We start from the raw sequence: 13,741 nt of genomic DNA on the forward strand, positions 1-13,741 counted from the left end.
AGGGAGTTAATGTAATTGCCCCCAGATGACACCACCAGGAAGTTGCTTTTTTTAAGTTTACAAAACATGTGAAATATATCACCTCATTTATTCTTCAAACAACTCTTTCAGAAGGTGATTATGTCTATCCCCATTCTACAGAGAAGGAAACTAAGGCAAAGGGAGTTAATGTAATTGCCCCCAGATGACACCACCAGGAAGTTGCTTAGCCCCCAAAAACATATAATCAGGAAGTTGCCAAACCAAACTTGAGCCCAAGTTTTCTGTCTCTAAACCTCATGTTCTTTTCCTTATACCACATGCCTCTTTATAAGTACTGTTTTGTGTGTGTGTGTGTGTGTGTGTGTGTGTGTGTGTGTGTGTGTGTATTTTGGGGTTTTTGTTTTGCTTTGTTTTGTTTTTGGTGTGATCCAGTGGAAACGTCTTTCTCCAAAACCCCTATTTACCCTAAGGTTAATGAATAGACTGTGAACATCTAGCTGACCCACCATGTAGATATGTAGACCAGGGTCCTGCTCTTAATGCCCAGTGTGTTGTGTTAAAACATGGAATTTGTTTTGTGAAATCTCCTGGATTGCCATTTGTTTTATCATTCGATTAGGATTCCATAGGCACAGATTGACATTAAAAAGCTGTTAACTCTGTTAACTCCAGAGGGCATAGCTAATGAAATGTCCCAAAAGTTGAGCACTTGCCAAAACCACCGTGTCTTATAGGACAGCTCTCAATTAATCATGATGAGAGTATTTCCTTTATCTAAATGAAATCTGCAATTTGGGAAGGAGATTAAAGATCCTGCAGGGGATGAAGGAAAAAATGCTGTGAAAATTCTAGAAACTAGAAAATAAAGATAGGTCTACTCAATATTCATGAGGTCAGATTGGTGGACGCAAATAGAGATTGCAATCTCTTATTTTCTAATGACTTGGCTTGTAGCACTTCTGTATCAGTTTTTCCTACTCAACTTTAAAGGGAATGACTAGAGTTTGTACAAAAATTTTTTTAAAGAAGAAAGTTTAGCATACCCAATATTATTTTATGCCATCTTTGACAAATTTCCTATCTAAGGATTTCTAAGATATGTGATCAGAAATGCATAAATGACAAAAGATGGCATAAAGATGCATAATGGGTAAGCATATATAAGATGTCAATGAGTGACCTTTCTATTTTCAACATATCCTCAAAAGGCAGTTTAAAGAGAAGGATTACAAGTACTGTTTGGGGTTTAAGCTTGCTGTCATGAGAGAGAAGTTATTTTTATTTTGTCCAGCCATTTTATAAAGAAATGTTATACATTTTAACTGTCTCCCAATTTATTAGAAATTCTTACCTTATGCACAACTCAAATCCCCATCTCCTACTGTTGGGTAGAATTTAAGAGAAAATGAGTATAAGTTCAACTGCTTGCTTCATTTCATTATGTAGCAAATATAGCAAACAAATATTTGAAGGAGAATGTTGCAGCGAACTCCAAGATATTTCATTTATCCCCCAAAACCCTGACACAGTGCCTGCACAGGTCCTCAAGAAATACTGTTGAACTCTGTTAAATTCTGTTTATCTGTTTAACAGATCTTATCTCAAAATAGACTACTTGTGATTTAATTTTTTTTTCTGTTTCTCTTTTTTAGGCCAGCCCTGCTCCTATAATTGTCAACACAGATACTTTGGACACGATTCCTTATGTAAGTAACATTTTTATTAAGACTTTCTTTACAAATTATATTAGAATATAATCAGCTAAATTTAACATCCAATGCATATACAGTTTTACCCAATCCAGATAATCTTATGAAATGCGTAGAATGAGTTTTGTGAATTTTGTTTTGATATTTGTTAAATCTGAGCTTAGTCATGCAAATAGTTTCCTCTTTCATTCATTGTTTTCTAAAGCACAAAGACACATCATGAGAAAAGAAAAGAAAGTCAATTGTGTTCAAATAATGTTAAATTTCCTAGGTGGTTTCCTGAAAAAATAATGAATTGCTTATAGAAGAGATGGATAAACTTCCTTGGGTTTCTTAGTAAAGGAATACTCAAATCAATTTCTATGGCAGGGCTTAGAATATAAGTAAGTTATCAATAAATATTTGATGCATTTTGCCAGGCTTCTAACAAGAGCTGTAACAAACTTTTGTGAGGGGTAATCTTTCTGTGTATACTGAAACATATGGTTTTAGGAAAGCCTGGAAAATGAGATAGATACTAGGATCAGGCAGATCAGTAAAGCCTGGGATTCTGTACCTGAAATACAGCCACTATAATGGCCAAAATTCTTGACAACAAAGTTTGGCTGGGCAGGGGAGATTGTAGAGTGGCAACAGGACACGTGTGGGTGAGTGGTTGACATTATGGAGGCCCAACAAGGCTTTCTGAGCGGCCCTAGCTAATGGGTAGAGAATAGTGATTGGGGAAGATGCGGCAGACACAGGTGCGTGCAGGGAATTTGAAGCAAGGAGAAGGACTGCAGGGATAATGGATAAGAACAAACAGGTTCTTGGTCTTTGATTACATGAATAAAACTTGTGAAGCACTTGAAAGAGTACCTGGTGCAAAGGAAATGCTTGGTAATTATCGGCTATTCTGAATCTTAGACCCCCAGCTTCAAATGCCTATAAGGACCAAGTAACTCACAGAAATACATGGGGACGGTAGGGAATAGAGAGCACATGGCCTTCCAAAGGGGGCAGCTGCCACTTGGCTACAGTGGGTTGGTACTAAGGGGAAATGGGGACCAAGTGCTGCCAGGTTATCTCATTTTTCCAGAGAAGTTGGAAATTTGAATTTTTACATAAAAGTTTGGAATTTTTAAATACAGGCAACTGATTTTCCAAAGTTCATGTGCGGTATGTATGCCAAACAAAATGTTTCCAGTCCAGAGGCTGCCCTTTGGGAGACGTCTGCCTCAAAGGAACTGGAGATCCTGAGCAGGTCCTCCAAGCCAGGACTCAGCCACAGGGGAGCAGAATGCTAGAACTGGAATACAAGGTTGGAACTTGATTACAGGAACAAGTGACTAAAACTGGGACACGGGGTCAGGACAAGAATAACAACAAGCCTGACTTGATGCTGACTCACCTGAACTACTGAGCTAGGGCTTCATCAGTCTTTCTGAACAAGAGTCTTTTGGGGTCAGACAAGAAATGGGGTTAAAAGCTCACTGGTAGGAATCAGTGGCCCCAGCTGTGGAAAGAAAAGGACTCTGCTAGGAGGGAACAAAGCAATACATTAAAGACACATAGCATCCACTATTCGGTCAGTCTTCCTATCTTCCTTTATTTATGAAACATTTATATTGGGATTACTGTACACCTGACACTAAGTACTTAACAAATATTAACTCAATCCTTAAAACAATCCTATGAGATAGGTTCTATTAAGTTCTCTATATTACAGATTAAAAAACTGAGTCATAAAGAGATTAAGTAACTTTTTCAAGGTTGCATTAGAAGCAGAGCCAAGAATGAACGGAGTGAGCATGGTTAAAGAGTGTTGAGATCTTACTTGACTCCTATTATGTAGTTGCTTATGTTTCCTCCTTCTCTTTCTTATTTTCTGCCTCTCAGTGTAGAAACAAAGTATGCTTTCTCCTCTGCTACATGTGGTTTTGGGTGGAGACAACTTGTCACAGAGGCTCCAATACCTTTGGGGCAGGGATCCATGTATATTAAGAAATTCTGTGTTTTTACTCTAGTAAATTTCTTTGCTATACCCATTGGCAAAAGCATCTGAGCAGTGCTTTAAAGTGCTAATGGCACATAAAGACCTGATTTTGTAAGTAGGACCGTGTTCTTTTGGTAGATCTCATGCCTTGACTGCCAGATGCCCTCATATACAAATAATTTATCAATAGAATCTAAGGATTTTGTGAAGACATGCTTGATTGATAACCCAACTAATTAGCTAGTAAAATTAGCCACCTATAACAAATTAATCAAATTGCTTTCTATTTCCTAAATATCAATTTTGTATGTGACTTTGAGTTCTTCTAGGGCCTTTTTTTTTTTAAATCTTCAATATTTTTGTACTTAATGCAAAACCTTTTCGAGCTTCCTTAAGAGTAGGATCTTTAGAGAAGTTTGCTGAGTAGCTTGGTATGGTGAAAATGTCCCAGAGTATCTCATGGCAATGTGTTCTTTAGCAACTCATTTAGTTTTTCTGGATCCAAATTAATCTTTAAGGAATTAACCTTTAAGACAGTGGTTGTGGGGATGAAATGAAATTATGTATGTGAAATCATGCTTTGTTAACTTCTTCATAGGTGTTTATTTATAATTTTATTTAAGTAATAAAAACTTAATAAGTAACCCATGCTAGACCCTGAGAGAATGGTAAATATGACCATCTTCCCCCATATGTGAGTACATCATTTATTGAAAATGGCAGATTTAGCACGTAGCCATTAATGTAGATATACTTTGGGTCTTGGCATGGGTCCAACTCTCCTCTTTGTTCCTGACTCACTGGGTAACCTTGAACAAATCACTGTTCCGTTTGCAGGCTATTTTCTCATTCCCCAGTGTTCTATACTTTGTTTTCCTCTTTTTCTTTCTCATGTTCTAGTTGTTCGCATAATTTCAGGTCTATCTAATGAAAAAACGATCTCAGAGCTCCACAGAGCATTTCAGTCATGTTGCATAAGAACATTTCTTTTTTTAAAAGTATTACCTAAATGACAAATTTTAACATATATTTTCATCTTTTTCACAAATAATTTCAATGCAAGTAAATGTATTAATTTTGCCAATTAGCCAGTTAGATTTTAGAAGTATATTGTCCTCGTGGAAACAATTCCTTGGCATGCATGCAAACAGCAATTGAATAACTAGTGGAAGTCTGTGGTCAAAGGAAATTTTTAAGTGTTTAATAAAGGCACAAAAAATATTTAAAGAGATTTCTGCCCTTTTATTAGGATAGTAAGTTAAGGGTTATTAGAACTCTTAAAGTCTGCCATTAACAAAGGGGGGGGGTCACTGAGGTTCTTACGAAAAAATGCTTCAAATAAACTCATTCTTGCATGATGTCATGATATCATATGGTTGAATAGGACCTTACATATGGTACAGTGCCACCTTTCTTGCAAAGCAGGAAACCCCTACATGAAGATTAAAGTCACTCAAGAAAAAGCAAAGAAAGAAAAAGCAAATTGCAATTTCAACACTCTGTAGTTTACATTTTTCACTCAGTCTTTTTATTATTCCCTCTTATATGTTAAATATTATCTTATGACAGCTGCTGAAAATACTTGTTCTTGGTGAGTTCTGAGTGAGTGGAGCCTGCATATAAACTGCACATCCACATCCCTGAAGGCTGACTTAGTGAGAAGGTAGCATGTTACCCTCTCGGTACTCTGCAGCCAATGGACATGGAAGCCTCCTCTCCTGACATAGACCTGTCAGAGTCCTATATTGAACACTATCCAAATAAACCCTATTCTTTCTGCTTTAGAAAAATAAAATTAATCAGAGAGATTGTAGGATCCTTTTCTCCCCATCCTTCTCCAGACTTCATTTCATAGTGGTTATATTTTGACTTGTTTTCTGGAAATATGCTGTGGGAAGTGGTATACTCAAGAATCATGAGTTTTAAATCTTGTTAAGTAACTTGGGATCCAATGAATGCAAACCTCTCATTTTATAGATACAGATATTCTAGCCCAACTAGTAAATGGTAGAGTTGGTCTATCATTTACTTTTACTCCACATAACAGTTTTTGGTGTGCAACCAATAACCACATAATCAGTGGCATATAACAATAAGCATTTATTTCTCCCGTAAGTAAGTGTTTGCTGGTTGGCTAGGCCAGCTGCTTTAAGCTGTAGATTACTGGGTTGGCTAGGGCGTCTCTGCTTCACATGTTTCATTCAGGGGCCCAGAGGGGGGACAGTACTACCCAGAGGATGTTATTATTTTCATTGTGATGGCCAAAGCACAAGAGGACAAGCCCAGGACACAAGCACAGTTAAAAGCTTTGTTCACATCAGATCTACTAACACCCCACTGGCTAAAGTAAGTCATATTGCCAAGCTTAAAGTAGAAGATGGAGTGAATATTTGCTAAACAAAAAACTAATTTACCATACCAAAGTTTAAATAAAAGGACTAAGAATTTATATATGTCCTTTGTAAGAAAAATAGGTACAAAAGAAGGAATCTAACACTTTAAAAATCTTAGTAGGTCAATGATAATAAATAAAGTGTCAAAGGGACCGGGTTCAACTGATATGAGGAGTATCTATTTTATTAAGGATGTTTAAGGGAAACTGTTGAGAAATAAAAGAAACCTCTAGCAAGTATTGACAGTACAATGACCTTACTTTTCTTTGAGACACTTTGTTGTCTGAAACTTTGCTTCCAGAGGTAGAAATAATAATGGAGACAAGGGAATTTGTTCCAGAAATTCCAGGGCTGAGGCTCAGAAAACCTCCCAAGAAAGTGAGGGAATAAGAGAAGTAGAGGAGAGAAGAAAGAGGAGTTAGGTTACCAAAAAAAAACCCAAAAACAGACAAACAAAAAACCCAAAACAAAACAAAAAACACGAGAAGGTCCTTAATATTATCACCCACTGTCTTTGTCTTCCAAGAAGATCATTTATGTAAAAGTTATTTGAAAACAATCATAATATCCTTAAAGTATTATCAGGGAGATTTTTAAAAATATTTATTTATGTATTTATTTGACAGAGAGCACAAGCAGGGAGAGCAGCAGGCAGAAGCAGAGGGAGAAGCAGGCTCCCTGCTGAGGAAGGAGCCAATTATCATATGATTTCTCTCATCTATGGAACATAAGAACTAGGAAGATCAGTAGGGGAAGAAAGGGATAAAGAAATGGGGGGGGTAATCAGAAGGGGGAATGAAACATGAGAGACTATGGACTATGAGAAACAAACTGAGGGCCTCAGAGGGGAGAGGAGTGGGGAATGGGATAGACCGGTGATGGGTAGTAAGGAGGGCACGTATTGCATGGTGCACTGGGTGTTATATGCAACTAATGAATCATCGAACTTTACATCGGAAACCGGGGATGTACTGTATGGTGACTAACATAATATAATAAAAAAAAAATTAAAAAAAGAAAAAAAGGAAGGAGCCCGATATGGGACTCAATCCCAGGGTCCTGCGATCATGACCTGAGCTGAGAGCAGACGCTCAACCAACTGAGCCACCCAGGTGCCCCTATCAGGGAGATTTTTGTAGAGAACTCTAAATGTGAAAGATCATTGGATGGAGACAAGGCTACGCTTCTGGGACAGAGGACCAGAAAGTGGTCTCAAGGGAACAAAATGGCCAAAGAGAGGCTGACAGTGTAGTGAGGGGTGTTGAGAAGAGTGGGGGATGAGAGAAAATAATGGATGATGTGGGTTCAGGGACATAGAGAAACAATCAAATTAGCAATGAGGTTCATTCCAGAGCCAAAGAATGGGCTTGAAACTAAGAGGTGTTGTTAAGCAAGATTTAAATGGCATTTCTGATTGATTCCAGCAGCAGGAAGCTAAGGATAAGAGCTCTCTGAGGAGGAAGTTGCTGTATTGCAGAAGTGAGATGACCAAGCACTTGGTCACAGAGCAGGGCAGTTATACATTAATTCCTCTGAGTCACTTTGTACAATAACAGACCCTTGTGATTCAGGCTACTATTCACTCTTAATTGGATAGTTTTCCAGAATTACCCATGAAGAGAGAGGAAGCAGAATTATGTTTGTTTCTTTGAACCATCCTGGTAGTGATTAATAATGTTAAGATATTTTAGAAGACTTTGCTGATTTTAGTACATTTATCTTTTAGCAAACAAGTTTATTTCTTTATTATTTTTCCCCATGCACACTGTTGAAACTATATTGTTGATATTTTTATCCGATGGGAATATAGTATTATCCAAAACTAAAAAATCCTTATCTATCAGAAAATAGCTTAATTTTGGCTTAAACTGTACCCATGAGGCAGTAAGACTTTAGCAATGGAGGCAAAACTATCAATATTTATTCTAGAGTCAACCCTAGCCAGTCTAAACCCATTCCTTAGCTGCCACAATCAGCAGATTCCCTACACTTCCACTTGTTGCTTTGCTCTATAAAGGTAGAGATGGCACATAATAGTGCTTTTCAAATATTAACGTGCAAAGAATGACCTGGAGATCTTCACATGCAGATTCTGATTCAGCAGGTCTGTGATGGGGCCTGAGAGTTCACATTTCTCGTAAGCCTCCAGGTGAGGCTGATGTTCAATTGTACACCACACTCTGAATAACAAGGTTGTATAATGAGAAAGACTAGAATTTGAATTCAGGAGCGACTGGGTTCTGAGTCCACCTCTGACAGTTAGTACTTGGGTGAGTTTTGATTAAGTCAAATTATCTACCTAAACCTGTTTTATTATTTGTAAATGGAAATAATAATATTTGCCCCACAGGGGTTGTTATAGAATACAGGATGTGCTTAATAAATGTTTCTAGTATATAGGAAGTGCTTAATCCATGTTCATCACAAGATTGAGGGGGATGGTGTGCCTTTGATAAAATGGAGCATTCCTGTGATTTGATCTAGAACTATTGAGGCAAGAATGCAGATGCCATAGCTGGTTCAGAGGTAGATCCAATAGCAGTTACGCTGGTCCACTGGCCTACCTACATCTAAATCTTTGCTCCTTGAAATGGACTTTTTAACTAGCAACATTGTTATTAACTGGGACCCTGTGGACATAGAATCTAAAGTGCCTTTTGAGACCTACTAAATCACAATCTGTATGTTTAACAAGAACCCCAGTGATTTGTATGCATATTATAGTTTGAGAAACATTGATCAATATGACAGAAATTTCTTTTTTGGCTTGGATCCTCTGTCTTTGTTCTTTCACTACACCTTTTGGCCTGCCCTTGGGGCACCTACCCCTTTCTCTCATCACCTTAAACATATGCATATCTGTATGAAAAAGGATCAATCCAAGACAGTTCAACAAATTGACACACTTAATTACCAACTACTATGTTGTGCTTGCTTGTAAACCTGTGTTCTCTGAGACAGTAGCTACAAGTCTCATATAATTGTTTAAATTTAATTAAAATAATATAAAATCAAAAATTCAGTTTCTCAATTGTACTAGCTACATTTTAAGTGTTCAGTAGCCAATGTGGCTAGTAGGTAATGTATTCAAGAGTGCAGGTATAGAATCCATCATTCCAGAGAGTTCCATAGGACAAAACTGTTCTATATAATAAGTAATAAAAAAATAAATAAATAAATAAATAAATAAATAAATAAATAAATAGGGAAGGAGCTAATGTTTATCAAGGAACCACTATTTTCTGTGTGCTTTATGTGTATTACCTAATTAATCATCAAAATTATCCTCTCAGCTTCTGTGAGTTGGTTTCATTTCCTCCTTTTTAGAGTTAAGTGTTTTCAAATTCTCTAGGCAGTTATAACTCTCCTAGGGAGTTGTGGGGGTATGTTCATGAGAAAGACATGGTCCCTGTCCTCATGGCTCTCAAAAGCTTATTAACTTTCAAGACTCTCATGCATGACACACATGGAGACGAATGCCAGCAATTGCTGAAAGCCTTCTTAACAGTTCAGCGATTCTCTCATCATTTTCTTTTTGTGAAATTATAAAACTCCTATTCAGACTTATATGAATCTTTTAAAATCCACAAAATAAATAGAAAACCTGACCTATTTACCCATTCACCAACCTACTCTCATCTTTCTTCCCTGGGGTTCCTTTAGAGAAGGCAGTTTGCTGGCGAGTCTACTGGTAACCCTCATCCACTGGGAAACCTCTACACAGGCTGGGTGAGGGAGGTGGCAATGAGAAAATATCACAGTTGTCCAGGTGGAATATGTGACTGATGGGTGAGAGTCACCACACAGGCCCTTCCTTCTGGTAATGGCTCCTCTGAAGGCACGTGCCCCATATGCCCTGGGCAAAAGAGCCACTTTTGTTGCTCAACCTGACAGAACAGGTCTAAGAACAAGGGGAAATAATTCTGAGAAATATTTATATAATTTCTCTCTATAGAACTGCTACTCAAATGTGGTCTGTGAACTGGTAGCATCGAATCTTTCCAGGTTATTAGAACTGCAGGATTTCCCGCTCTACCCCAGATCAATAGAATCAGAATCTCGGGGTATGGCCAAAAAATCTATGTTTTACAAGCATCCTAGCTGAATCTGCACCCAGGAAGCTTTTGGATACTGGACTGAAGTGGCAGTGAAGGGTGTATTAGGAAATACTATATAGAGGAAAGACAAAATAAAACTATAGGGACTCACAAAAGTACAATGGTAACACAGTTAGTATTAACCTGAGCCAGCATTTCATCTTGGTGGTGGTGGTGGTGTTAAATCACTTAGGATGCTTTTTAAAAACATTGACTTGCATAGTCTAATGGAGTCTAGTGGACAATACTTAGTTCTGGTACATGCTATTAAAATACCCCTTGCCATTCTCTGCCTGACTCACTCCTATGCATCCTAAGGGATTCAGCGTAAATAATGCTTCTTCTGGGAAGCTGAGGTTAGGTGTGGTGCTCCTGGTGTGTGTTTCCACTTCAGACTCTTCCCTTTCAAAGAAGTTGTCACAGTGCATTGTAACTGTTTAATGTCCGATATTTCTTCCTAGGATGTAAACTCCATAAGCACAAGAAATATTGTTTCATTTTTATTACTTTCTTACCTTTATAACCTGGCACATATTATGCCAAGTTGGTTGGATGGCTGAATGAATAAATGAATGAAGACGTGAAGAAACTGCTTTAAGACAATATGGTATAAAGAACCATCCCACTTAAGGAAGTCAAAGCTGGCTCTTAAAGATTAAGTAAGACGTTTTTAGGATAGATAGGGAAAAGGCATTCCAAGAAGAAGGAACTATATGTGCAAAGGTCAGAGGCCTGGAAACTCATTTATAGTGAGTTCTGTGAGGCTGAAGCACAGAGCAGTCACAGAGCATGAGGTTGGGAAGGTAGGGCTCGGTCTGATTGTGAAGGCTTTGTTTGCTTGTTATGGGGTTTGGACTTTATCCCGTAGACATTGCCAGTAGTTATCATCTTCTCATATATTTAGGAATTTATAAACTTTTTTTACCATTATACCTCTAGGACCTTGTTTGTGCCTGCCTCTGTAGTAAATACCCTGAAATATATGTTGAATAAATAAAGGCAAGAAACAATAGTGATCACTTAATGCCACAAACCACAAGCTTTTCTTGAGTCTTTCCTATACTTCATTATCTCTTGCCTTTGTTCATTCTGTTAATCAGCCCAGAATATCTTTTCCTCCACACGTATTATTTAAGATCTCATTAAACTACTACCTCTAGCAGGAAGCCCTCGTTAATTCCTCAGGGCAAAATTAATGTCTCTTTCCTCCTTGATTCCATAGTATTTAACTCACAGGGGATTGCCTGCTTTAGTGAAAAGAGGATGGACTTTGGGTTTGTTGTTGTTTTGTCTTGTTTTTAAAAATTGTATTTATTTATTTATTTATTTGAGAGAGAGAGAGAGCACAATTGGGGGGAGGAGGGGAGAGGGAGAAGCAGACTCTCCATTTAGCAGGAAGCCCCATCCAGGGCTCGATCCCAGGACCCTGGGATGATGACCTGAGTGAAAGGCAAATGTTTAACCAGTTGAGCCACCTAACCACCCCCTGACTCTGGGTTTTGTTTTTGTTTTTTTATTCTACCATATTGGCTATAGAGATTGGTTTTATTGTCTGGAAGGCATAAATTTATACCCTTCTTGGTCAACCTACTAGTCCTGTGACACTGAGAAAATTACCTAAAGCTTCTATGGTTCAGTTTCCTCACATATAAAATGCCATAACATCACCTACCTCATGGGTTCATGCATTACATGAATTATTGAATATAAAGCACTTAATATAGAACCTAGCACATAGCAACCAATTACCTCTGATCTGCGATTTTTTGTAGAAGAAATCACATTTTGAGGGAAAAAAAACAATTCTTAATGATTTTGTTTTCAAAAGACCCAAGTGATTCAGTCTCCCTTGTCTATAACAACAGAGTGTAAGACAAAGAGGCATTGTCCCACATCAATTCATACTGGGAGCTCTCTACCCTGTGGCTTTCAATGGTTGGCTTCCCCTGGTATCTTCTCTTTTGTAAGTGTATAATATCTCAGCCCTAAAATATTTTCCTTCAATTGTCACTTATAAGTTCCAGGTTTGTTTGAATATTTGAATAGCAAAATGAGCCTTTACGAGCTTTTCCTTTAGTGAAAAAGCATAGTTACTGTTTCACAAACAGCTTTAATAGCAATATATTTTGATTATCCTGATTTCCACCAGGTGCTCCAAATGATCTTTTGCCCAGAGGTGTATTATTTTGAAAATTCAGGAGTATAAAACTCAGAGAATAGCTAGCTAATGAGATGTCATAGGAAGGAAAAATAGTCATGAAATAACAAAGCCAGATAGGTCGAACAGCATGCTAAGAGCAAACAATAGACATTCATAATCAGTATCTCTTTAAAGACAATCTCGGGAAATTTTTATTTATTTTTTAACACGTTGCTAATAGTTTTCCAGATACCCTAAAGCAGTAATTCTCAACCTTAGCTGTACATTTCTTTCTTGGTGTGCTTTAAAAACACTGATGTCTGGATTCCAGGAACACAGATCCCTTCCTTATAGGCCTGACAATAGCCTGGGCATACATATTGGGGTGTTTAAAACCTCCCCAGGTAATTCTTTTGTGCAGCCATGTTTGATAACCACTGCCTTAGAGCTATAAAATGGAGAGAGTTTGATCTTTTTGAACTGAAATTATAAAAGTAGACACCAGCACTTGCATGCTTATTATTTTGAGGGGGGAAAAGAACAGTAACCATAGTATGGACTCTGTCATAAATCATCAAAAATATTAAAGTATGTAATCTTTCTAATGCATTGTGAGTCTGAAAAGACCTTCCCATGCAAGTGTTTGGATTAGTGGACTCATTATAGGTTACAAACTAAGCTTGCCCCCTGTTAACTTGGAAACAGACACAGCCACTGCTTAACAAAGCTGTCTACGCAAGGAGAATGCCCCTAGGTTCAGACATGATCAAATTAACGAAACACCCCTCCAAGGGTAGTTCTGCTGACACATGTCACCATTTATGAGCTGTAATTGGGTTAATGAAAAAAAGAGCTACGGTCTGTGCTTTATCAGTTTGCCTATGGGCCCCCAACAAAACTGGGAAAAGAAATTTGCAGGCCAGACTACTGCTGAAAGCTGGTCTGGGCTTGACCTTTAGGTAGGTCATTGTAGTAACCTAAGGCTCAATGTAATTAGAAACAATCACATACCTAGCTCCGTTCGAGTCCTTCAGAAAGTTTCCCTGACAACCCATCTTGCTGAGCTTTCCCCTTTCCTGAATGCCTATTTGCTCCTTTTTTAAGTACACAGTCAAAAGTATATTTAATGCCGGGGCGCCTGGGTGGCACAGCGGTTAAGCGTCTGCCTTCGGCTCAGGGCGTGATCCTGGCGTTATGGGATCAAGCCCCACATCAGGCTCCTCTGCTGTGAGCCTGCTTCTTCCTCTCCCACTCCCCCTGCTTGTGTTCCCTCTCTCGCTGGCTGTCTCTCTCTCTGTCAAATAAATAAATAAAATCTTTAAAAAAAAAAGTATATTTAATGCCAGTTTATTTGATGGCAATTTGGTTTAATAAATGTCTGCTTTCATGACGAGATGATTGGCTTCTTTGAAGTGAAGCATTATGTTGACATGGCCAAGAGCATA

General features: G+C 38.0%; 1 protein-coding gene across 9 annotated transcripts in view; it reads left to right on the forward strand.

The window, feature by feature from the left end:
* The window catches only part of DLG2 (discs large MAGUK scaffold protein 2), a 1,159,208-nt gene that overhangs the window by 476,505 nt on the left and 668,962 nt on the right, over positions 1 to 13,741 (forward strand). For 8 of the 9 annotated variants that reach the window (XM_040630955.1, XM_040630959.1, XM_008704379.2 and 5 more), the window contains one exon: positions 1,635 to 1,688. The exons of the other annotated variant lie outside the window; for it this stretch is intronic. In XM_040630955.1, the coding sequence (XP_040486889.1) occupies positions 1,635 to 1,688 (54 nt within the window). The remainder of the gene's footprint in view (positions 1 to 1,634; positions 1,689 to 13,741) is intronic. 9 annotated transcript variants of the gene reach the window in all.

Source organism: Ursus maritimus, unplaced genomic scaffold, assembly GCF_017311325.1.
Source record: "Ursus maritimus isolate PB19 unplaced genomic scaffold, ASM1731132v1 scaffold_16, whole genome shotgun sequence".
Taxonomy (NCBI): Eukaryota; Metazoa; Chordata; class Mammalia; order Carnivora; family Ursidae; genus Ursus; species Ursus maritimus.